The sequence below is a fragment of the Emydura macquarii genome, unplaced genomic scaffold (genome assembly GCF_026122565.2).
Source record: "Emydura macquarii macquarii isolate MOO-44397 ecotype Brisbane River unplaced genomic scaffold, CSIRO-AGI_Emac_v2 contig_2925, whole genome shotgun sequence".
NCBI classification, from domain to species: Eukaryota; Metazoa; Chordata; order Testudines; family Chelidae; genus Emydura; species Emydura macquarii.
Window position 1 is genome coordinate 35,687 of NW_027133062.1, and position 22,748 is coordinate 58,434.

At 47.6% G+C, this 22,748-nt stretch overlaps 2 protein-coding genes across 2 annotated transcripts; one reads left to right on the forward strand and one right to left on the reverse strand.

Moving 5' to 3' along the window:
• Positions 1-3,423: 3,423 nt before the first annotated feature.
• LOC137167524 (zinc finger protein RFP-like) lies at positions 3,424-10,246 on the reverse strand. Its single transcript, XM_067569742.1, has 7 exons — positions 9,829-10,246; positions 8,901-8,996; positions 8,154-8,384; positions 7,707-7,831; positions 6,980-7,095; positions 4,933-4,992; positions 3,424-4,072 (listed from the first exon to the last, which is right to left on the reverse strand). The coding sequence occupies exons 1-7, from the start codon at positions 10,243-10,245 to the stop codon at positions 3,558-3,560; spliced, it is 1,560 nt and encodes a 519-aa protein (XP_067425843.1). The 5' UTR covers position 10,246; the 3' UTR covers positions 3,424-3,557.
• Positions 10,247-14,483: 4,237 nt separating this feature from the next.
• Positions 14,484-22,733, forward strand: LOC137167522 (zinc finger protein RFP-like). Its single transcript, XM_067569741.1, has 7 exons — positions 14,484-14,906; positions 17,255-17,350; positions 18,136-18,366; positions 18,887-18,909; positions 19,668-19,783; positions 20,801-20,872; positions 21,832-22,733. The coding sequence occupies exons 1-7, from the start codon at positions 14,490-14,492 to the stop codon at positions 22,344-22,346; spliced, it is 1,470 nt and encodes a 489-aa protein (XP_067425842.1). The 5' UTR covers positions 14,484-14,489; the 3' UTR covers positions 22,347-22,733.
• The last annotated feature ends 15 nt before the right edge of the window (positions 22,734-22,748 follow it).

The window sequence follows — 22,748 nt, forward strand, 5'->3', positions numbered from 1 at the left end:
TCAATAAACTATGAACTAATAAAACTGGCACACACTGGGCTGCATCACAGCTACTTTGATTAAAAGAAAAGGTAAAACGGAACCGAATAAAGAGGTATTGAAAACTACAGTCAATAAGCTAACCCCGTCGAAAGGGGGTGTACTAATTCCTGGAGACATCCATAGATGGACTAAGGTGGAGGCTCAGAATGAATTCCATGAATGAGGGCCTTCTCGGTTCTGGGAGCTACCCATGATCTGGTCCGTTTAGAACCTCCCTGCCTATCCTGGACAGACCAACAGTCACTCAAGTAGCTGAGGCATTGATAATCAATTTACATCTTCTATCTAAGGGACAGGATTTGGCAAATAACTCTAGGTGTATGAAGGCCTATTATTAAGGGCCAAAGTCTGACCATGGATATTCTCTTGTTGCACCTATTTGACTCAAAGGAAGGAGCACATCTGTATCCCAGGGCAGGAATTGATACTAAGATATGGTTTTAAAAGCAGTTACTCCGATGTATTAGTCTACGTAATGCTCAGATGACATGAAAACAGTTAGGGACTGAGTCTTACTTACCTGAAGAGACCTTTTACGCAGCTCTGACTGTCTAAAGTGGGCCTTTACAGTGGGCATAAACATCATTTCCTCCTAAGTCAAGGCCCCTTTCTGCCAATTGAGTTGTGTAAAGAGAACTTAGTATAAATGAGAATTGGGGTCTGTATTTTTTTAAAAATAATCTTCCTTTTTACATAAGAGCACAGGAAAGAATTAAATGATCTTTTATTTTTGCATTTACAGAACTTTAAAAACAGATAAAGCCTTTTAAAAAAAAAAGATCATTTGGGCTAAGATTCTTTAATCCAAAAACACAACCTGGAGCAAACATCTCTGCCTAAAAGACACAATCCTAATGGCTGGGCTATATAAAATAGAACTGTTACATGCCTTTAACCACAGCAGCACTGTTATGCAATGGAGCTGAAACAAGACATTTGTCCATAAACCCACTCTTTCAAATACGAGAAGTGAGAGATATAAAAATAGCTACTGCACTTGTTTTCATTATGAATTAAATTGTTACAAATGTTGGAACTCTTGCACCCTATCATGTTTACAACCTGAGCATTTAAAGTTCTTAAACATTTTACATAAGACACTTTTAAGAATACAAATACACCCCCACACACACACCCCGGTGTATTAAGCAAAAGAATCATGAATAATTACACTGAAATGCCTATTAAAACTGGTATCACTAATGAGAGTGTAATTTTATACAGCAATGCAAATTTAAAATAAAATAGGCCTGAATAATATATAATTATAATGCTATATCAGTGGGACAAGTGACAGGGCCTCTGCTGGACAAGGGACTTGAAGTTTGGAGTGAGTTCAGTCAAGTCAACGTGGCCCTGATCACCTGCACCCAGCTCCCCTAACCCCACCCTGAGAGACTCCTGCCACCCCACCCATCACTCATTGAGCCCAGACGCCAGTCTGCTCATTTGCCCACATGGCCCACTCACCCCATCCCTCCAGAGGATGGATCTGCTGGGCCTGCGCTGGGAAGCAGGCATAGCGCTGCACAGCTCCAGCCACAGCTTGGCGTCAGCCCATTTCACCTTTGCACGGGGAGTGGTGGATATGGAGGGGCTAAGGGAAATTTTGGGGGGACTACAGCTCCAGCAAGCCCCCCCGCCACGCGAGTGCCACCCCTCATCACAACCCTTATCATTAATAAAACCTCACCTCCCAACCCAAGAAAGCAGAGAAGTATTAGACACTTTCTTCCCCATTTGATGAGGTAATTGAGAGACTGCAGGTGGTCACTTCAGGTGGAACTGGGAGGAGAACCCAGGTCTCCAATATGGAAAGCCCAGGCACTAGCCACTCACTTTTACTGCCTTTGGGGATGAATACATACAATAGATACGACCTGGTTATCTGTCACCACCCACCACTGCACAATGCAGCCAGGAAGAGAACACGAGTCATGCTCTCTAATATTCTAATCTGTCCAGTAAGCATTTGTGCCTGCTGGCAAAGCATATGACGAGTCCCCCTCTGGCATTTGGCCTCAGAAACAATGGCAATTCCGCCTAAAGTTCAAGAGATGGGGATGTGTGCTGGGGGCCGGAGAAGCCCTGCTACAATCCCCATTGCTGTGGGAGTGAGTATTAAATGGTTCTACTGGCTATAGCTATTAGTTCTCTTTTTTTAATAGTTTAATTCACATGACAGTTAAAACTTTTACACTCTGTCAACTGGGGTGATGTGCCATAAAATCCTGGGGTTCCAGACTGTGAACATTTGTCACACAGCTGGACGGCTGGTGTCAAACACTGGCAGGTTTGGAAGCTGAGAAGGAAAGTGACCCAACCAGTTCAACAATTCCTGCAGGGCATGTTTATATGAAGTGCATGACCCAGCCTACAGGCTTGGGAGCCTGGCTCTTACTGTCATATGTTGCTATCATCACAATGACATACACAGATCTCCTCACTGGGGTTGGGATTTTTCCCCCTTAAACTGGTTGTGTCAAACCCTGTCTGCCTTCAAAAATCACAGCTGGGAAATTAAAGGGAAATGAAACACATAAAACATTCTTGTTTATTCACCTTAAGTAAATGTCAGGCTTAAAAGAAGCTAAGAGGGAACTCTTATAACCAGAACAGAGGAAAAACATCCACAAATCTGAAGAAGTGTTGTTCTGAAAAGCACTTAAGTGGAAATACTGCCCATGAACTATGGGGTGGAATTAATGTTACAGTCATTCACTTTCAGAAACATTTTATAGATCTCCTTTTCCCTTTGCTTTCATTTCATCTAGCTTTACACATTGTTTTCTCTAGAACTCGTTTTCCATCTGTTTATATCTGAGTCTCCCTAACCTTTCTCTATTCCCTGTCACAGATCATTCCACCTCAGGTTCCCAGATCTCTCCCCTGAGTTTATCCCTTCCTCTCTTGCTGCCCACCCAGAAGCTTTTCCCTTCTCAGGATGGTTTTGCTTTCACTCTTCATTTGACTTTCCCTCCACTTTCTCCAGGCTTCTCTCTTTACACTGGTTTTACTGGATGTTTTCCTCTTTTATTCTTTCATGTCTTCTCTCCCTTCTGGTTAAACCAGCCCTGCACTTGCCTCCCTGACCTTCATCCAGCTGGCATCCCCCCACCCCCTACCTCCTTCCCACCACAGCTTCCTTCCCCGCGTGGCCTGAAGATCACACTCTCCAGTCCCAGGGTCTCCCTCTCCCAGGACCCTGCTGGTGCAGAGCCTCCAATTTCTCCCCAACCCCCCAAACCCTGATTAATTAATGCTGGGTCCGGCCACCCCCACGTCTGCCTGTCCCCAGCCTGGTTGTTAATTCTGCCCCCGACCAGCCCCACATCTGCCTTGCAGGGCCCCTCTGCTCCCACTGCAGCTCCAGGGGTTCTTCAGCCCCTCTCTCTGCAGGGAGGGGGAGGACCTTCCAAGGGTCATAGATGTGAAGAGTCTGGGACTGGGTAAATGGGAGTCTTCCAGGGTCATAGAGACTAGGGTGTGTGAGGCTAGAGAGGGTCCCCAGTGTCTCAGGGACACAGTCTGAGCGGGGATCTTGACCCCACCCAGAGCCACGGGCGGATTCTCCCGCCAGGGACAGAAGCCGGCGGGAAAGTGAAGATCGGGGCCTGGTCACCAGCAACGAAAAATGTCACCTGCCCCCGGTCACAGTCCAGACACACCCGGATCCTGCTGGGGACCCGGCGCAGGGGCAGGGGGGTCTCAGGGGAGGTGAGAGCCCAGAACTGATCCCGCCACGGTCCCACAGCCCAGATCCCCCCCTCAGGGTTAAAGCTGATCCCTCCCTTCCTTCTCACAGACTCTCTGGCCACCCCCACAGCCCAGCCTCCCCCGCCCCCCACCTCCACCTCCCAGCAATGTCTCCCCGAGGTGAATCCCTCACAGCCCAGCACACAGAGCGCAGTGTTAAATCTCTCAGGGTTGTTGGGCAGATCCTGCCGTGTGTCTGCCCATCTCACACATTTCCCTTCTTCAGACAGGACGAGCTGGGGATGAGCCGTGTCTGGATCTAGAGTCACATTTGCTGGAGGAGAGAGAATCAGAGCGTTAGGGGCCGAGCTCAGCCCTGGGGAAGGCTGGAACCATTTCTCACAATCCCCAGCAGCCCTGTTCTGGCTTGGACACTCCTGGATCCCAGGGAGCTGCCTCTGTCCTGGGCAGAGCTGTCACTGCAGTTCCTGTAATGGGACCCACTTTATTTGCTTCTTATTTGTTTGCAGAGGGTTCAGCTCCCTGCTCCCCCTACTGGAGCTGCTCCATTCCCAGTATCTGAACACAGTGAGGAAGGAGCAGAGGAGGCAGGTGCCAGAGGGAAGCTCCTTGACCCAGCAAATGCAGCGTCCACTCCCAGGCCAGGGAACAGAGAGGAAGGTGCAACATTGGGGAAAAGCCACTGAAGAGCAGAGAGCAGGAGGAGGCATTGGGTGGCGTAGCCCCATCCTTCAGCTCGAGAGAAGGGAGGAGCTGCCAGCATCAGAGGGGAGCATCTCTCCAGTCTAGGAAGCAGTGAGCAGCTCCAGTGGGAGAGCCCAGCCCTGCCCAGAGGAAAGGGAGGATTTTGGAGAAGAGCGATGAGGAGACCCCCCTGCACCAGGGTAAAGGAGAGGGATGTGTCAGCCCCCAGGGGAGAGAGCTCTGTTCAGGGGCTGCTCAGTGCGAGTGTTTCTGTTCATTAGCTGGGGCAGGAATGCAGCACTGAGGTTTACGTCAGGATTGTTTGTGTGATGTCAGCTGGGGATCTCCTCACCGTTACTGTGTTATGTTTGTGGCTGTGTGTGTCCTGGTCGCTGCTGGTTTGGTTGGTAACTTTAGGAACAATCTCATGAAGATGTGTTCACTGGACTTTTCTCTTAATTCAAAGACAATCTCTACCTGCAAACTCACCCTGTGTGACTGATCCTAGGGATTCCCCCCTTTTTGTGTCCAGCGCAGGTGGCAGAGTGTCTGGAGGGGGAAAGGATAAAAGAGAGGAGATTTAAGGCTTTCATGGTCCCTTCCAACTCTAATATTCTATTCTATTCTAACAGCATCCCCCCACTTAACTCACAGAGCTGTGTTTTCATCATGACAGACAAAGAGACAAGAGAGGCCCAGAGACACACTCAGGGATTTAGTAGAAACTAATCTGAAACCTTCTGTTTCCTCTCTCATTCAGGCATCTCCCTCCAATGGAATCAACATCCATGAAGCCTCCCAACCATCCCAGGATAGACAAGCTGTAAGTGAGATTTACTTTTCCCTCATCAGCCCCTCCCACACTTCAGACTCTAGTTGGTTTGTCTCATTCACTTACTGCCTTTTGTCGTAACCTCGACTAGATCATGCAAAGACTTTGGCAAAAAAGTAACTTTAGCCCCTTTGGTCCCTTTGACACTAACAAGATGTTAGGAATTTGCAAAATCCTGGCTCTAATTGTAAGGTTTGGTGCTCTCTGCTCAGTGTGTCTACAGAGAGCAGCACAACGAAGCCAGCCAGAGTTGCGTCCCTTCTATGATGGCCCCTGTGTTTCTTGGCCAGCGTGCAGAGTGTCAGAGGCCCAGCTTTCCACTGCCCACGTCCCTCTATCATTCGTCCACCCCCTCCCTCTTCCACCCTGCCCTTCCCAACCCCCTCCATTCCCAGACCTCTCAGAAACACTCCTTCTGCCTGCAGCTGTTGTGGAGGAGGCATCAAAGGCTGCTGTGCTGGAGGGATTCCTCACGCTGTGGGAGGGGCTTTCTCCTTCTCCACAGCTCATTTGGCCCAGACTAGCTGCCGTACGGGACCAGAGCACAGTGATGGACGGGGTCCAGCTTTAACAAGTGACCTTTAATTTAGGATCTAGATTTTGAATGTCGGCCTTTACCCCCCGGGTCTGGTTCTCAGGGGGGTTGGGCACCTGCAGCTCGCACTGACTCCACCTGCAGCTGTGGATGCTGCACAGCTCTGGGACCGTCTCTAGTGGGGAGAGAGAAACTCAGCTCAGGTGGCCAAAATGAGGCCATTTTGCTGCATTTGGGCCTGAATGTTGGTAGTGTTGGTAAGTCCTGAATTAACGTGAAATGTCCTGACGCCTGGGCCCTGCTACATCTGCTCCATTTGTCTGCTTTCTGCTAGTTATTATGTTCAGTACTGAGAAATGGAAGAAGGGGTCAATGGTCATTTCTTATGCATATGTTTGGACAGAACAAGATTGTATGTTTTTACTGACTGATTCGGCTTCGGCCTGGTTAGCAGTTTCCTTGATGTAAGGGAAATGTTGCCTTAAGTGACCTTGTTATTAAGTGACGTGTTCATAAGTCTGTATGTGGGACAAAGACGTTTTGATCACACAATGTGCTTAAAGACACAGACACCCAAAATGTACTGCCTTGATGAGTTAGAAAAGTTCAGAAACCCCTCTATGGAGACAAGGGTCAAAGTGACCTATGCAGAATCAGTGGTAATAGACTAATCAGAGAAGAGAATAATAATATGAAAATAGCTTGGACAGCAAAAGCCCTGTGAATTGAAAAGTTCCTGCATGTGCAGTGTATGAGTTATATCTGGTACTTAATATTCATAACACTCAGAAGAGATTGGAAAAGAACTAATAAATATATCACTTGGATACGTATAGTATGTCAGACTTTGTAAGGGGGAGTCAGAGCTTCACAGGAGAAATCCACCGTGACCCACCTATGGCCCAGGAAAAGGCAACTGACTAGTACTTCTGTCTATGTGTCTGTCATTTCTTATTTTAACAGTAGGTGTAATTGCAAGGCATGCTTTTGGTACAAATAAAAGTTTGAATTAATCAACCAGAGTGACTTGGACCCCAGCTGTGTGGCATTATCACCTGACAATTAAATAGAAGCATAGTCTAATTATGAATGGATTGACCCAGAGCCATGCTCTTCCTACTGTGTCAGAGGCTTATCCCGATTTCCCGTCCTAGATCTCTTCTCTGTACCTTTGAACTTCCTCAGAGTCTCCATTAAAGCAACAGTTTTCTGGGAGAAATCACGGAGTCCCTTTTCCAGTTCAGGAGAAATCTGCTCTGGCTGCTGGAGCTTCCCCTTCCCGCAGCTGGAGAGAAAAACATTCACGTGGTTATATTTCACGTAGTGACTCATTAGAAGTTCTTGCTGGTGGGTTGCTGCTCTAATGGGCCTGGAGTTAGCATTTCTCTACTTCTCCCAGCCTCAGAGCAGGTGCAACACAGGCCATGGCAGTGCCACCTTCCCCTCAAACTCCCATTCATATTCTGCAATTCTAGCCTGGAGATAAAATGGGAATTGAGTATCCAAGGCCAATTCACTCCTTGGCCTCCATGCTCTGAGGGACAGCAGGTTCCCCTGGTAAGTGTTGTAGAAATCTGCCCACTAAAAACTGATACCCTCCTCTGCAGCTTGTTCCACCCAGGTCTTCAAACAGTCCTTAGGGAAGAAAGACTCTCGATCACTGCTGCCCTGGGCTGAATGGTAAGCAGTGCCCCAGCAGTGAAAGGCCCATATTCCATCCCCACTATCCTGAGGTAGCCAGGCCCCCAGGGATGTGACATCTCTAGAATATAATTTTGGTTAGTGTTTCCCATTCAAAGGTAATTCGATAAAAGGGTGAGGACCTCAGGATTAAGTATACTGGAGAGATTTGTAATTAAAATGTGTATATAAACTGTATCCAAATGACTTCCCAACACATTTTGATGTCGAGCCCTGGGGAGATATGTTGCTAATATCATCTCCACGATCTTTTCCAGCGTTGTGAAGTGTGAGAGGGAGTGAGAGAGAGCCACGTACCTGCTCAAGGTGCTTCTGATATCCTAGAGGAGAGGGGGAGAGAGAGAGAGAGAGAATTTCAGCCCCACCTGACACACACTTTGAATTCCAAGGAAGGGTTTTGCAAACCTAGTGAAGAGAGGCCCTGCCTTAGCTACAGGGCCATGGATTCCCTGAGCTAATGGGGTTTTTACATCTCTAATATCACTGCCTTTGTGGCCCTGCAAAGAGCAATAGTCATTCACATTTCAGAAACGCTCACACTGAGTTACACTGAGCTCTCTGACTGCTGGACTCCTGTGCTCATGTCTTAAGAGCTGTCCTGTCCCTGTGTTGGCATCTGGAGTATTGCTAACTCAGTCTCACCTGCAGGAATTCAGTTGCTGGCTTCTGACACTTCCCTTCCATCTCACTGATCAGCTCACTGAGATGAGAAATCTCTTCACACAGTTTGGTGATATTTTCATTCTGTATCTTGACAATCTCCTTGTTCAGCTTTTCCAGCTGTGCCAGCAGCAGTCGCTCTTTTTCCTCCAATAACTGCCGCAGTTGCTGAAATTCAGACACAATTTTCTGCCTCTCCTTTTCTATCTGTTTCTGTAAAATGATAGGGAAAAGGCTGGTCAGGGAGATGGAGGCAGCCTGGTGTTTTGTGGAGTCCTGAGTGTGCAGGAGGGAAAACTTAATTGCAGACCCTAAGATTTCTGACCTTGAGTTTACCCTGTTTACCTGGGCAAGGACTCTCACACCTTTTTCATTTCTCCCCAGTATCTCTGAAAAGGGAGGTGTCCATGTCTAATGTAGTTAGGACACTGTGTTATCAATGGCCTCTGAGAATGGAGATCCTGAGTCATCAGCATTACTCGGACAGAAGTTGCAGGGGGTAAAAAGAATCAATTAATTGAACAGCTCAAGAAACGATGCAGATGCAGGGAAAGCCACAAGGGCTAGAAATTAACTGAAATGAAAGCTTCGATGCTGCCTATGAATCTAACACAGAAAATCTGTGATCATGGAGAAACATATCCTCACTCATCAAGGCCACAGAAGAATCTGCCTACAAACAGACCTCTCACCCCAAATCTCTACAGGTCAATAACAACAGGCTCCTACCAGATACTCCTGCCTTTTCACCTCTGCAGTCACTTTAAATCCCAGGAACTTTTCTCTCTCTTCCCTTCGAGTCTTCAAATGGGCTTGAATTTTTTCCTGTAGAAACAGAGATGATTTGGGAGGTTTCATTTTGAGGGCTGAGAGGGGTGTGTAGGGGGATGTTTGTCCACCCAGACCCAAGGTGACTTTTGGTCCTAATTAACTTATGACATCATGGCCACCAAGGAAATGCAAACTAACAACGGAGACTGAGCGTGTGTCACATTCCCAGTTGTTCCCAATTCAGGTTCAGTCTTTTTGTGAACTAGAGACAGACCTCACTTCTCCAAGTTTGACTGGTCTTTATTAATTTATTGGCAGTAAGCACATAACAGGAAACTGGAGTGACACGGGGCTGAATCAGTTAATGTGGTTTTCAGAAGATTAAATGAACAAAATGATTTAAATCAGATCTTACTTGGGGTCTGTTGGGGCTGCTGGAAAGGAAATAATAATAAATCCTTTGATACAAATCATAATAAAAACATTAACTTGTAATTTGCCTTCTCCAGTCTGAATGCAACATTCTCACATAGATCAGCCTGCAGCTCTTGAGATTTAAACTTCACTAATCCTTTCAGTTTCAGTTCTGTAGAATATTCCCTTATTTCACCGGGGGAAGCTGGCTTTTAAAGGATTCAGCTTCCCAGATAAAGATTCCCACAACAGAACAGACATCGTTAAAGCTTTCATTTTTGGCTTTTCTTGCCATGCTGCAATATCATTTACTTTGTATAGCTTCTTTCTTACAACGAAGGCTTTGCAGAACTGTATGACACAGTTCCCCAATCGTGGATGGAGACAGGTATCGAGTCAGGCAATTTGTGCTGACATTAACCTATAATTAAAGTCCAAAATTATTACCCATTAAACTGGACAGATGCCCTACCTTGTACTCCTCGGCAGCCTCCTGTATGGGAACCACCCTGTGGGACTTGTGAGCCCGGGATCTGTCACACACGACACAGATGGGGGTTTGATCCTCTTTGCAGAACAGCTTGAGAGGCTCCTGGTGTTCCACACACACTCTCCCCCCTCCTTCGCCCTTTGTTACCGTTAAACTCAGCTGTTTGGTTATTTCTACAACATTTGCCAGCTGCCTGTTTGGTCTGAGGTTTCTGTATTTCACAGCTTGTCTGCACTGCGGGCAGGAGATGTCTGTATCCGATCCCCAGCAGTACTGGGTGATGCAGGCTCGGCAGAAGTTGTGCCCACACTCCAAAGCGACAGGTTCTCTGAAATACTCCAGACAGATGGGACATGTAGCCTCATCCTGGAGACTTTTCACAGGGTTGTATGCCGCCATTGTTCCCTCTGGACAAAGGAACAGGGTAAGTTTCACTTCCTCATCTCAGAAATAAGCCCCGCCTGCAGGAAGAACTGGGAGTTGCCTTTCTTAGAACTGTCTCATGCTGTTTGCAGAGATAAAGTTAGAACTCTGGAGGCTTTTCCTGAAAAATGTAGCTCTGGGGCTGGAATCAGTGTTTGAAAGGCCTGATTCTCATTTACACTACGTCTGCTCTGCCTCCGCGTAAAGGGGCCACAGTGTCACCAACTCTTGTTATTTTATCATGAGTCTCACAATATTTAGGGTTTAACACCCAGCTCCCAGAAGCGTGTGATTAGCTGAGAATCTTGGCTGTCATTTTCTAAAATAAAGACGTTTCTAGCCCTTGTGGTTGAAGAGGAAAAATTTAAAATAGTTTCCCAAGCTTCAGATTTATAAGATTTAAAAAACAATCAAACAACCCCTTTTTTTTCTTTATTTTATTGACATTTTTGGTTTTCTTTGTTTCCCAGCTTTGGCGTGTCACTCTAGTTACATTCTCAAGATTTTCTACTAAACCCTGAGGGCATGGGACATACTATATTTTTTTAGTGAAAAAGGCTATTCTCATGTAAGCACAGCATTCCAAGAGCTGCAGCGTTTAGAAAAGCACCAAATATTGAAAGAATTGGGATACAATTATAAGAGCTGGGGACAACACCAATGTGGGATGTTTGCTAAGATGGAAAGGGCTGCACCAATGACTAAGGAAGCTAGAAAGCCTCTGTCCTCATTGTATCTGAGCATGTCACAACACCCCTATGAAATGGAGAAGTGCTGTTATCTCTTTTTTTTAATAGAGATGAAGACAGTGAGGAACTGAGTGAATAAGGACTTGCTTAAGGCCCACAGACAAAATTAGAGAGAACAAGGAATGGAACCTGGGTTTGCCCTATTTTTACACTACCACCTTAGTCGCTGGATCATCCTTCTTTGTAACAAGAATATTAGAGGGAGAACACACACACACACACACACACACACACACGTTAAGTTTGCCTGATAGTCATTGCACTGTCCCTGTCCAGGAAAAAGAAAGATGGGACCATCCTGACTGACAGGCAAGAACAACGTGACCGATGGACTGAGCATGACAAAGAACTCTACTCAAAGGATGCCGTTATTTGTGATGCTGCCTGAGCTGCCATTCCTCAGCTTCCAACGCTGCAGGAGCTGGACCAAATACCAACCGCTGACGATGCAGAGAAAGCTCTCAAAGAGATTGCGCCTGGGAAAGCAGCAGGCAATGATCAGATTCCTATGGAGCTCCTAAAGGCAGGAGGGAGAAAGCTTGCGAACGACGTCCGTGTTCTTCTCTATGCCTGCCTGGAAGAAAGCCACATACCCCAGGATCTGAAAGATGCAAACATCATTACTTTATACAAAAATAAAGGGAGAGAGCAGACTGCAATAACTACGGAGGGAGATCTCTGCTTAATGTGGTCGGCAAGGTGCTTGCAAGAATCCTGCTGAAACAAATCCAAATCCTTGCTGACAGCATTTATCCTGAGAGTCCGTGTGGGTTCAGAGCTGGGTGCTCCACGATGGACGTGTCCTTCACAGTGCGTTTGCTGCAAGAAAAAAGCCGTGGACAACAGGCACCTCTCTATGTAGCATTCGTTGACCTACAAAAGGCCTTCAACACTGTTAGCAGGAATATCATATACAAGATCCTCTTGAAAATTGGCTGTCCACAAAAATGCTCTCTCTATTTAAGGAGTTCCATGAGGGAATGAAGGCAGCTATCCAGTATGAAAGTGAATCATTGTCTGAGTTTGGCATTGATACTGGCATGAAGCAAGGCTGCTTTTTAATGCCTACCGGCTTTGGCATCTTCTTCCCTACACTTCTTAAGTACGCTTTCAGAAATGATCCATTAATTGAACCGAGGATGGACAGCAGCTTGGTCTCCCTGGGTGGCTCTTAACACTGCCCAGCTCTGGCCTGGCCAGGGGGTGTTGCCTTAGGGGGAGAGCAGGAGCAGGGGGAGGGGCTTCATGGTGAAGGAGAGCTAAGGCCCACCTCATCCCCCCATCAAGAAGAGACTGGTGCCACTGATGGGCTGCACTGCACAGCAGGGGAGCTGATCATCTTCTCAGCTTCTCAGCCATGAAACAAAGCCCCTCCCATGCCTGCCTGAGGCTATTACACCCATGTTAAAAAGTGGGTGGACCATAACCCCCCGGATCCCCATGGTTCCGGTGCCCTTGACCTCTACTCATTGACCAAAGCATCATGGTCACAACTCACGGTGGTAGTCAAGTACTGGATACCTTCTTCCCTCTTTTTACCTGTCAGGGAATTGCAAAGTCACATAATTCAGCACTAGGAATGGGAACCAGAGCTTGACTGTGGAAGACCTAGATCCTAGCCATGGTGTCCTACTGCCTTTCAGACTGAGTGAGTCAAATATATGTTCTTTAATTCCCCTGTCAGCGATCACTGCACCACATTCCCTTCACCCATCAGTTCTGAATTCTAATATTCCACTGCTCTTTAGCAAATAGATGTGTAACACACTGGCCAAAGTGTGTGTCCAGCCCCCTATAGTTAGCCTGCACAGAGTCCAGTTAAATTTCTCGCTCTGTGAAATCAGGCAAATCTCTTATACTGTCTGGGCCTGATTTTCCCTTTTTTAAAATGTGGATAACAGCCCTTCCTCATCCGACAGCAGTATGGTGAGGCTAAACACACTGACGTTGAGAGGTGCTCAGATAGCGCAGTGATGGGGGCCAGATAAGGACCAGCAATAGTTAGAAATGCAGCTGTTTCCTTTCTACGTCAAATCACAAAAACATCCCACTGGGATTGTCACAAACTTTCCGGATTTCACACTGACTCTTTCAATCGCTGGTGTTTCTCTAAACATCCCAGCTCTGGGAATCTTGTGATTACGTAGAATCATAGAAGATGAGGGTTGGAAGAGACCTCAGGAGGTCATCTAGTTCCACTCCCTGCTCAAAGCAGGACCAACCCTGGCTAAATCATCCCAGTCAGGGTTTTATTAAGCTAAGCATTAAAAGCTTCTAAGGATGGCGATTCCACCACCTCCCTAGGTAACCCATTCCAGTGCTTCACCCACCCTCCTAGTGAAAAAGTTTTTCCTAATATCCAACCTAGACCTCCCCCACTGCAACTTGAGACCATTGCTCCTAGTTCTGTCATCAGCCACCACTGAGAACAGCCTAGCCCCATCCTCCCTGGAACCCCCTTTCAGGTAGTTGAAGGCTGCTGTCAAATCCTCCCTCACTCTTCTTTTCTGCAGACTAAACAAGCCTAGTTCTCTTAGCCTCGCCTCATAAGTCACGTGCCCCAGCCCCCTAATAATTTTCATTGCCCTCTGCTGGACTCTCTCCAAATAGTATACATCCTTCCTTAGGTGGGGGGCCCAAAACTGGACACAATCCTCCAAATGTGGTCTCACCAGTGCTGAACAGAAGGAAATAATTACTTCCCTCAATCTGCTGGCAATGCTCCTACAAATGCAGCCCAATCTGCCGTTAGCCTTCTTGGCAATAAAGGCTCACTGTTGACTGATATCCAGCTTCTTGTCCACTGTAAACCCCAGATCCTTTTCTGCAGAACTGCTGCTTAGCCAGTGGGTCCCCAAACTGTAGAGGTTTCCTCAGATCCCTTATCAGTGATGTGAGGAAACCTCTTGATGAGCTTCTGAAATTGCTTGCCCAACAAGTATTTCCTTGACATGTTACTGTGTGCTAACAAGGATAAATGGGGGGGAGGGCAGAGGTTTGGACTCATCAGGGATCTTTTCTTGGACACAGTTTTGGGGTCCCCCAACAGCAGCTGGAAGACCGGCCAATCGGAAAGCCGCTGCTGTGCTGCTCGAGAGCTGCGCCAGACTTCGGTAATTATCGATGGTCGGGGTCTTTGATGAACCTATTGCGGACGTGTGTCAGTGCTTGAGACTAAGTAAAGAACAGCTGTTCAGTGAGAGCATTGTTGTGTGACACTGTTTCTACCAGTCCATCTATCGGCTGGATGGATGTGTCTTCTTTTGATTTGTTTCCTGACAGCACCTCGCACAGAGTAAGGTCACCAAGAGCTTTGGGTTGATAGAAATTAGAATCCTGGGCAACAGCCCCACCTCAGCAAACAGCCTGAGCCAGTTTCAGGAAGGGAAACACCCAGTTGCTGTGGCAGGTGTGGGTATTTCTGAGCCCAGGAAAGAGGAACTAACTTTGTTACACTTTCCAGAGGGAGCCATGGCTGCAGAGAACCCTGTGGAAAGTCTTCAGGATGAAACTACTTGTCCCATCTGTCTGGAGTATTTCAGAGAACCTGTCGCTCTGGAGTGTGGGCACAATTTCTGCCGAGCCTGCATCACCCAGTGCTGGGAGGAATCGGACACGGGTGTCTCCTGCCCCCAGTGCAAAGAAACTGTGCAACACAGAAACCTCAGACCAAACAGGCAGCTGGCAAATATTGTAAAAATAGCCAAGAGGTTGAGTTTCCAGGCAGCAAAGGGATCAGGAGGGGAGAGGATGTGCGGGGAACACCAGGAGGATCTGAAACTGTTTTGCGAAGAGGATCAAACACTTATTTGTCTGGTTTGCAATCTGTCCCGGACTCACAGAACTCACAGGGTGGTTCCCATAGAGGAAGCTGCCCAGGAGTACAAGGTAGGGAACTGCTTTCATTTTTAAGGGGCAAAAGCTTTGGTTTTTAATAACAGTTTCATTTCACTGAAAGTTGCCTTTCTCTGATATTACTGCACTATTCAGCTCTGTAAAGCCTTCTTTGTGTGAAAGATGTTATAAAAAGTAAATGATCTGGCAGCATGGCAAAAAAGGCAAGAAATGAAGTCTTTAAAGATATCTGATATGGGAAACTTTTACCATGCTGAATGCTTTTCTAAACCAGCTTCCACAGGTGAAATAAGGGAACTTTTTACACAACGGAAGGTGTTAAATGATCAGTGAGGCTTAAATCACAAGAGCTGCAGGCCAATGTATGTGAGAGTGTTGCCTTTAGACTGGAGAAGGGGAAATTAGAAGATGTTATTATTATTACTGATTTGTATCATAGGATTTATTATTATTGTTAGTTGCATCACAGCAGTTCCCATAGAGATTTGAGCCCTGCACAAATCATAGTGAGGGTCGATCCCTGCCCTGAGCAGATTACAAAAATAGACAAGACAGACAAAGGATGGGGAAGGGAAACTGAGGCACAGAGAGGAGACATGACTTACCCAGGGTCACTCAGCAGCTCAGTGGCAGAGCTGGGAATAGAATCCAAGTATCCCCACAGCGCTAAGCGCTAACCCATGTTGCCATCTCAGCATCAGCAAATAGTGATGAAGTGTGTCCATTACGAGGGAAAGGTGCCAGGCCCAGCAGGGAGATGGTGCTTCCCACTGGGATCTGAATTCCTGGGTTGCTCCATGAAAGGTTAAACTCAGATGCTGGCCTCCACTAGAGGAGATCACTGTGCTAAACGCTGTGTGGACCCCAAAGACCTTCAGTTTACACAGAAAAGGGCTCCAGACAGTGCAGGTCCTTGCCAAATGCCACTGGGATTAGATCAGATTGCAGCAAAACTAACCACAGGCTGGCCCTGACCGGTGCCAGTCTGAACTGTCCTATTGTGTGTGTGGGCAAGGCCCAGCCAAACCGGTTCTGTTAGTCTCCCAGCATCCACTGCTTCCAGGATCCTCCCAGGGAATAGGACAGTGGGTTACCTATCCAGAGGACATTGCCACTGAAAAGGTTCAGGACAGCACTAGGGCAAACCCCAAGCGTTCTTAACACAAATCAGCCTGTTTAATTAGGGTAGCAACTGACTCATTCCCAGAATACAGGACATCCTCACGCCTGCCTGCATGGGCCCACCCCCATCTGTATCGGTCAGCCTGTTAGCCAGGGTTACTCGACCCAGTGACTTTACACAGCTGAACAAATCAATCAATCGCTAGGCAGAAGCAGGAGTCACAGAGATATGTAACTAAAATAATACATAGATTGTTAACCAAGCAATCTGGAGCTCATAGTCTGGTAGCTAGATTCCCCCATAGTTGCAGTTCTAAACTATATCCAGACTTCCTGTTTTTCACAGACATCTGTCCCAGGATATTCAGAGAGAGAGAACACACAGAGCCAGGCTCATGTCACGTGTTCGCTGTCTAAGCTCCCCTCTCCCGGTTCCTACCTATGCTAAGTTCCTGCAAAGGCCTGAAAATGGGTAAAAGCAGCAGCAGAATAATTGGTAGTCCATCCCAATAACTTGCAGTGGCTTGGACATCTGGCTGGTTGCTAAAATGCCCTGTACTGGCCTCCATGGGCCAGCTGCTGCCTTTTTCAGCACACCTGTTCAGCATCATTCAGCACAGAGATGCCGCCCCCACCTCCGACCTCACTGGTGTCCTCCTGCGTCCCCAGTCTCCTTCTCTCTCCTCTCATTGTCACTGGACAAAGCCAGGTCCAGTGCGGAGTCCCTACCAAACAGGGACAGTGCTCCACAAAACTGGAACTGTGCAGCTCCAAACCAGACACATCATCTCCCTATGTCTAATGGGGTTTGCCCTAGTGCTTAGACCAATTCTGTCCAACCAGACCGATTCCCAGGGCTTTGGGGCTGAGATTCCAACCCGTATTTACAGGCCTGGTGGTTTCTGGGATTTGTACCTCTTTGTTAGTTAAACCTCAAACACAGGTTTATTGATTCACCACCATCTGACTCCAGTATCCTGTTATGTGCATTACTACTAATCCATTAATAGATGCCAATAAAGCTTGGTTATAATTGAGACCTCTCTCTATTTACTAAGAAGACTGAACCTGAATTGGTAACAACCTGAATATGATACACTCCCGGTTTCCATTAATATGATTTCATTTCCTTGGCGGTCCTGACATCATAAAGCAATTGGGACCAACAGCCATCTCCAGTTTGAGGTGGAAGAACATCCTCCTACACACCCCTCTCAACCCTCAAAATAAAACCTCTCAAATCATTTCTGTTTCTTCAGGAAAGAATTCAGGCTCATTTGAATGCTCTGAGGGAAGAAAGAGAAAAGCTCCTTGGATTTAAAGTGACTGGAGAGGAAAAAAGCCAGGAGTATCTGGTAGGTGCCCATTGTTATTAACCGGCAGGGACTGGCAGTGGGAAGTCTGTTTGTAGCTAGATTCCTCTGTGGCCTTGGTGAATGTGAGCTCATGTTTGTATCTCCATGATCATGGATTATTGTGTTACATCAGGGATGGTTAATAGGTGGACCGTGGGCCAAATCCTGACCGCCAGATGCTTTTGAAAGGACCCTGAAATCTTTTTATTTACTTTTTATTGTCATTATTTATTTTTATAATTATTTTCTCTGGAGTCTGGACCTTGACTATACCTAGACCAAGAAATTTGGACCTTGACAAAAAAAATAATCGACTACCCCTGTGTTAGATTTATGTGTAGACAAGCCCTAAACTTCCATTTCAGTCAATGAGTTAATTTCTAGCCCTTGTGGCTTTCACAGAAATCCTCCCCAAGTGAACTGAATGTCACCTGGGAAATGCTGTCCACTGTGTCTGCTCATTTCTTGCATTGTTAAAATATTTATTTCTTTTTTCTCCTCTGGAGTCTTGGTCAATGTCCTGCTGAATCCTGCCTCCTGCTGCTCTGGTCTGAGTGCCCAGAGACTGTCAATAACATAATATGCTAACCAGGAGAGACATGGAAACTTTCCTTTCAGAAATATAGGGTCCACAGAGGAAGGTGTGAAAGAATCCTTTCCCTAGTCAAGTGTCAGAAATTTTAGGATTTTCAGAGAAATTCTCCCTCTTGAACATGCAGCGCTCCATGAAAGGACCCCAGGATCTGTCCATGTCCCTGACCACACTTTTCTCTGTTTTCATACAGAAACTAACACAAAGTGAGAGACAGAAGATTATGTTTGAATTTCAGCAACTGCGAAAGTTTCTGGAGGATCAAGAGCGACTCCTGCTGGCCCGGCTGGAAACGCTTGACAAGGAGATTGTGAAGATACAGAATGAAAATGTCAGTAAATTATCCAAAGAGATTTCCCATCTCAGTGAGCTGATCAGTGACATAGAAGGGAAGTATCAGGAGTCAGCAAGTGAATTCCTTCAGGTGAGACTGTGTTAGAAACATCCTAGATGCCAATACAGGGACAGGACAGTTCCCAAAACACGGGCAGGGAATACTGCACTCAGAGATCTCAGCGTAACCCAGTGTGTGCATTGCTGACATGTGAATGACTATTGGTCTTTGCAGAGTCACAGGCACATTGATATTAAAGATGGAAAAGCCGCATTAGCTAAGCCAATTGATGGGTCTGGGGCCAGGGCAGGGCTGCTTTTCCCATGCAGCAGAACCTCCTTTATCCAATCTAACTGAGCCTGGGGCCAGATCAGATCATCAAAAATTCGGATAATCCAGAGAATGGGAAACTGCGAGGCTGCATCACCATCTAGTGGCCACACGAGAGATCACCCGCTTCTGGGCCTGTGTGGTCTAGTGATTCTGTGAATAGGGAGGGCTGGATAATGGAGGGTCTGAATAAGTTGGGTTCTACTGTATTTGCAAAACCCCTTCCCTGGGACCCCAAGCATGTGTCAGTGGGACTGAGATTTTTTTCTCTCTCCTCTAGGACATCAGAAGCACCTTGAGCAGGTACGTGGCTCTCTCTCACTCTTCACAATGCTGGGAAAGAGCTTGGAGATGATGTTAGACCCACATATCTACAGGGCTCTACTGCAAAAAGGGTGGGGAATGTCACATTCTGGTTACAAATCTCTCTGATCAACTTAATCCTGAGGCTCTCACCCTCCAGAAGACTCTGGAATTACCTATTGAATGGGAAAGACAGGCCTCAATTATATTCTAGAATAGTCACATTCCTATGGGACTGGCTGCCTCAGGATTGTGGGGCTGGAATATGGGCCTTTCGCTGCTGGGGCTCTGGTTACCATTCAGCCCAGGGCAGCCGTGATCAAGAGATTTTCCCACCTGAGGCCTGTTTGGTAGGGTGAGCTGATGTCCTGATTTTATAGGTACAGTCCTGATATTTGGGGCTTTGTCTTATATAGGCACCTATTACCCCTCACCCCATCCCGATTTTTCACATTTGGGGAATCAGTCTAGTTCCTAGTGGACAGATTTCTGTAATGTTTAACATGGAAACATACCGTCCATTAGACCAATCAATTCCCCTTTTATCCCAGAGCTGGTCTCTCCAGGCCAGAGTTGGAGAATATTAATGGGACCTTCAGAGGGAAGGTTTCACTGCCACAGCCTGTGCTGTACCTGCTCTGAGGCCGGGAGAAGCAGAGGAATTCTAACTCCAGGCCCATTAGAGCAGCAACTTTCACTAACAACAAATTATCATGTGTCACTGAATGAAATATAAGAATATGAAATTCTCTCTTCAGGTGTGAGAAGGGGAAGTTCCAGCAGCCGGTGGAGATTTCTCCTGAACTAGAAAATAGACTCAGTGATTTCTCCCAGAAAACTATTGCTCTAATGGAGACTCTGAGGACATTCAAAGGTGCTGAGAAGGGATCTAGGAGGGGAAATTGGGACGAGCCTCTGAGACTGTGAGAGGGGATGGGCTCTGGCCAATTGTTTCATAATTACATGATGTGTCTATTGGATGAAAGGTGGCAAGTAGAAAAATTAAGCGGTGTAAAAGGGCCCAGATGTCAGGACGTCTCACATTAATTAATGACTTACAAAGACCACAACACTGAGGCCCAAATGTAGCAAAATGGCCTAATTTTGGCTCTCTCATTTTCTCTCCTTTCAAACTTGCAAGGCCCTTGGGGGGAGGGCGGGGGGGTAGGTCCCAGAAACAGGGGTGCTGATCTGGCTGGATGTCAGCACTTCCCCAGCCTCTGTCAAGGTCTGCACGGGCCTCTGGAGGCACTGACTGGGGGAGTCACAAACTGCCCCCTCTATCCCTTTGCCAGTTCAGGAGGAATCAGGCCATTGAATCGACCCTCTCCCAGTGCGTATCTCCACACTTCTAATATCAGTTATTATTCTGTATGTTTCAGACTAGGGAGAATGAGGGGCCCGTTGTGCTGAGCTCTGCAAAGATGCTGAATAAATAGACCCAAGGGGCTCACAATGAAGAGCCCTGACCCTGCAAACTCTTAACATCCCAGTAATGTCCAAGGGACCAAAGTGTGGAAAGTTCTATTCACGCTAACGTCTTTGCAGGATCTGGGTCTAGGGTCTGACAAAATGCAAGAGATGATTGCAACAAACCAGCTGACGTCTGGAGGGCAGGAGAGATAATGAGGGGAAAGTAAATTTGTCTTACAGATTGTATCTCCTAGGGTGGTTGTGAGACCTAATGGCTGTTGGTTCCATTGCTGTGAGATGCCTGAATGAAAGAGGAAAAGAGGGTCCCAGTTTAGTTCATATTTATATTAAAGACCTGAGTGTGTGTCTGTCTGTTTCTCTGTCAGAATTAAAACCAAGCTGGGTCAGTTAAGAGTGGGGCCGTCGTTATAAATATGAAAGCAGAAAATCTTATTGCTTTTCTCCTTTCCCTCTTCAGACACTCTGCCGTCTGAACTGGAGAGAAAAAGAGAGCAGTCCCTAGGAGCACGCACACAGGACGAGATTGCAGGTGGAGATCATTTTTGAATTATGAGAAAATTACCATGAAAACATTTTTGTGAAATTGTACCTGAAGTTAAAAACCAAACTGACAGCGGCCATGACAAACACAGAGCCCTTAAAACAGACACATGAAATGCTAAGGGGATCCCAGGCTGAAGTCACACGAACAATCCCGACACCAACCATAGTGCTATGTTCATGCCCACGCTGATGAACAGAAACACTCTCACTGAGCAGCATCCAAACACCCTTAACTCTGACCCTGGGGTTTCCATAGATGTTCATAGGACTTTTAATATTAAATTGAGAGAAATGAGAACAGAGTTCTCACCCCTGAGGGCTGACACATCCCTCTCCTTTACCCCGGTGCAGGGGGGTCTCCCCATCGCTCTTCTCCAACATCCTCCCTTTCCTTTGGGCGGGGCTGGGCTCTCCCATTGGAGCTTCTCACTGTTCCATTGACTGGGGAGATGTTCCCCTCTGATGCTGGCCCCCTCCCTTCTCTCTGGGTTGGGGATGGAGCTACCCCATCCAATGCCACCCCCTGCTCTTTGGTTTTCATTGGCTCTGTCCCAATGCTGCATCTTCCTCTCTGTTTCCCGGCCTGGGAGCAGATGCTGCATTAGGAGAGGCAGGTTGCCTGAGGAGTTAAAAGCTTGTACTTGCCTCCTCTGCTTCCTCCTCACTAAAAGCTTCTGACCCCTTCCTTGCTGTGTCTCTGCCTCTGGGAATGGAGCAACCCCAGCAGGGGCAGCAGAGAGATGAAGCCTCTGCAAGCAAATGAGAGACAGGCTGAGGAACAGCAGTGACAGCTCAGCTCATCCTCAGGTGTCCAGGACAGAAGCAGCTCCCTGGGATCCAGGCATGTCCCAGCCAGAGCAGGGCTGCTGGGGAGTGTGAAAAATGGTCCCAGCCTCCCACAAGCCTGAGTTCTGCCTCTAATGCTCTGATTCTTTCTCCCCGCAGTGAATGTGACCCTGGATCCAGACACAGCTCATCCTGACCTAGTCCTGTCTGAGGATGGGAAAAGTGTGAGAGTTGGGGACACACAGCAGGTTCTGCCCGACAACCCTGAGAGATTTGATTCTTGGGTCTGTGTGCTGGGCTGTGAGGGATTCACCTCAGGGAGACATTGCTGGGAGGTGGAGGTGGGGGAAGCGCGATACTGGGCTGTAGGAGTGGCCAGAGAGTCTGTGAGGAGGAAGGGATGGATCGGCCTTAGCCCCGAAGAGGGAATCTGGGCTGTGGGGCGCTGCAGGGGTCAGTTCCAGGCTCTCACCACCCCTGAAACCCTCCTGCCCCTGAGCCAGGTCCCCAGCAGGATCCGGGTGTGTCTGGACTGTGACCGGGGGCAGGTGACATTTTTCGATGCTGGTGACAAGGCCCCGATCTTCACTTTCCCGCCGGCCTCTGTCCCTGGGGGGAGAATCCGCCCCTGGCTCTGCGTGGGTCCAGGATCCCAACTCAGACTGTGTCCCTGAGACTTGGGGAAACATCCTACTGGGGACCCTGAAATCAGCCTCTCCAGCCTGAAACACCCCTAGTCTCTGTGACCCTGGACAACTCCCATCCCCTCGCGCCTCATCTCTATGAGCCCTGCAAGCTTCTCTCCCCACCTCCCTGCAGCACCAGGGAAGGGGCGGGAGGTGAAGAACCCCTGAAGCTGCAGGAGGATCAGTGGGGCCCTGAGGGACTGGGCAGACATGGGAGTGGCCGGGACCCAGTATTAATTGATGAGGGGTTTGGGTTGGAAGCTCCGCAGCGGCAGGGAGGGTTTGTACAATCTGTGGGGTTAGATCTCACTGGGGCTCCCAGCCAGAGCTCCTGCCGCAGGGCCACAGTCACCTTCCTCTGTCGCTGCAGGGCTGGCACCACAGGAATTG

What these genes read in the sequence shown, in the direction of transcription:
- LOC137167522 (XM_067569741.1), top strand. Translation starts at nt 14,490, where the DNA reads ATGGCTGCAGAGAACCCTGTGGAAAGTCTTCAGGATGAAACTACTTGT. An exon ending in CAGCAAGTGAATTCCTTCAG is followed by an intron (nt 18,367 to 18,886) that starts GTGAGACTGTGT and finishes TCTCTCCTCTAG; the next exon opens with GACATCAGAAGCACCTTGAG. An exon ending in CACACAGGACGAGATTGCAG is followed by an intron (nt 20,873 to 21,831) that starts GTGGAGATCATT and finishes TTCTCCCCGCAG; the next exon opens with TGAATGTGACCCTGGATCCA.
- LOC137167524 (XM_067569742.1), bottom strand. Translation starts at nt 10,245, where the DNA reads ATGGCGGCATACAACCCTGTGAAAAGTCTCCAGGATGAGGCTACATGT. An exon ending in AGGCTGCCGAGGAGTACAAG is followed by an intron (nt 8,997 to 9,828) that starts GTAGGGCATCTG and finishes CTGTTTCTACAG; the next exon opens with GAAAAAATTCAAGCCCATTT. An exon ending in AGGGCTCGACATCAAAATGT is followed by an intron (nt 7,096 to 7,706) that starts GTTGGGAAGTCA and finishes TTTTCTCTCCAG; the next exon opens with CTGCGGGAAGGGGAAGCTCC.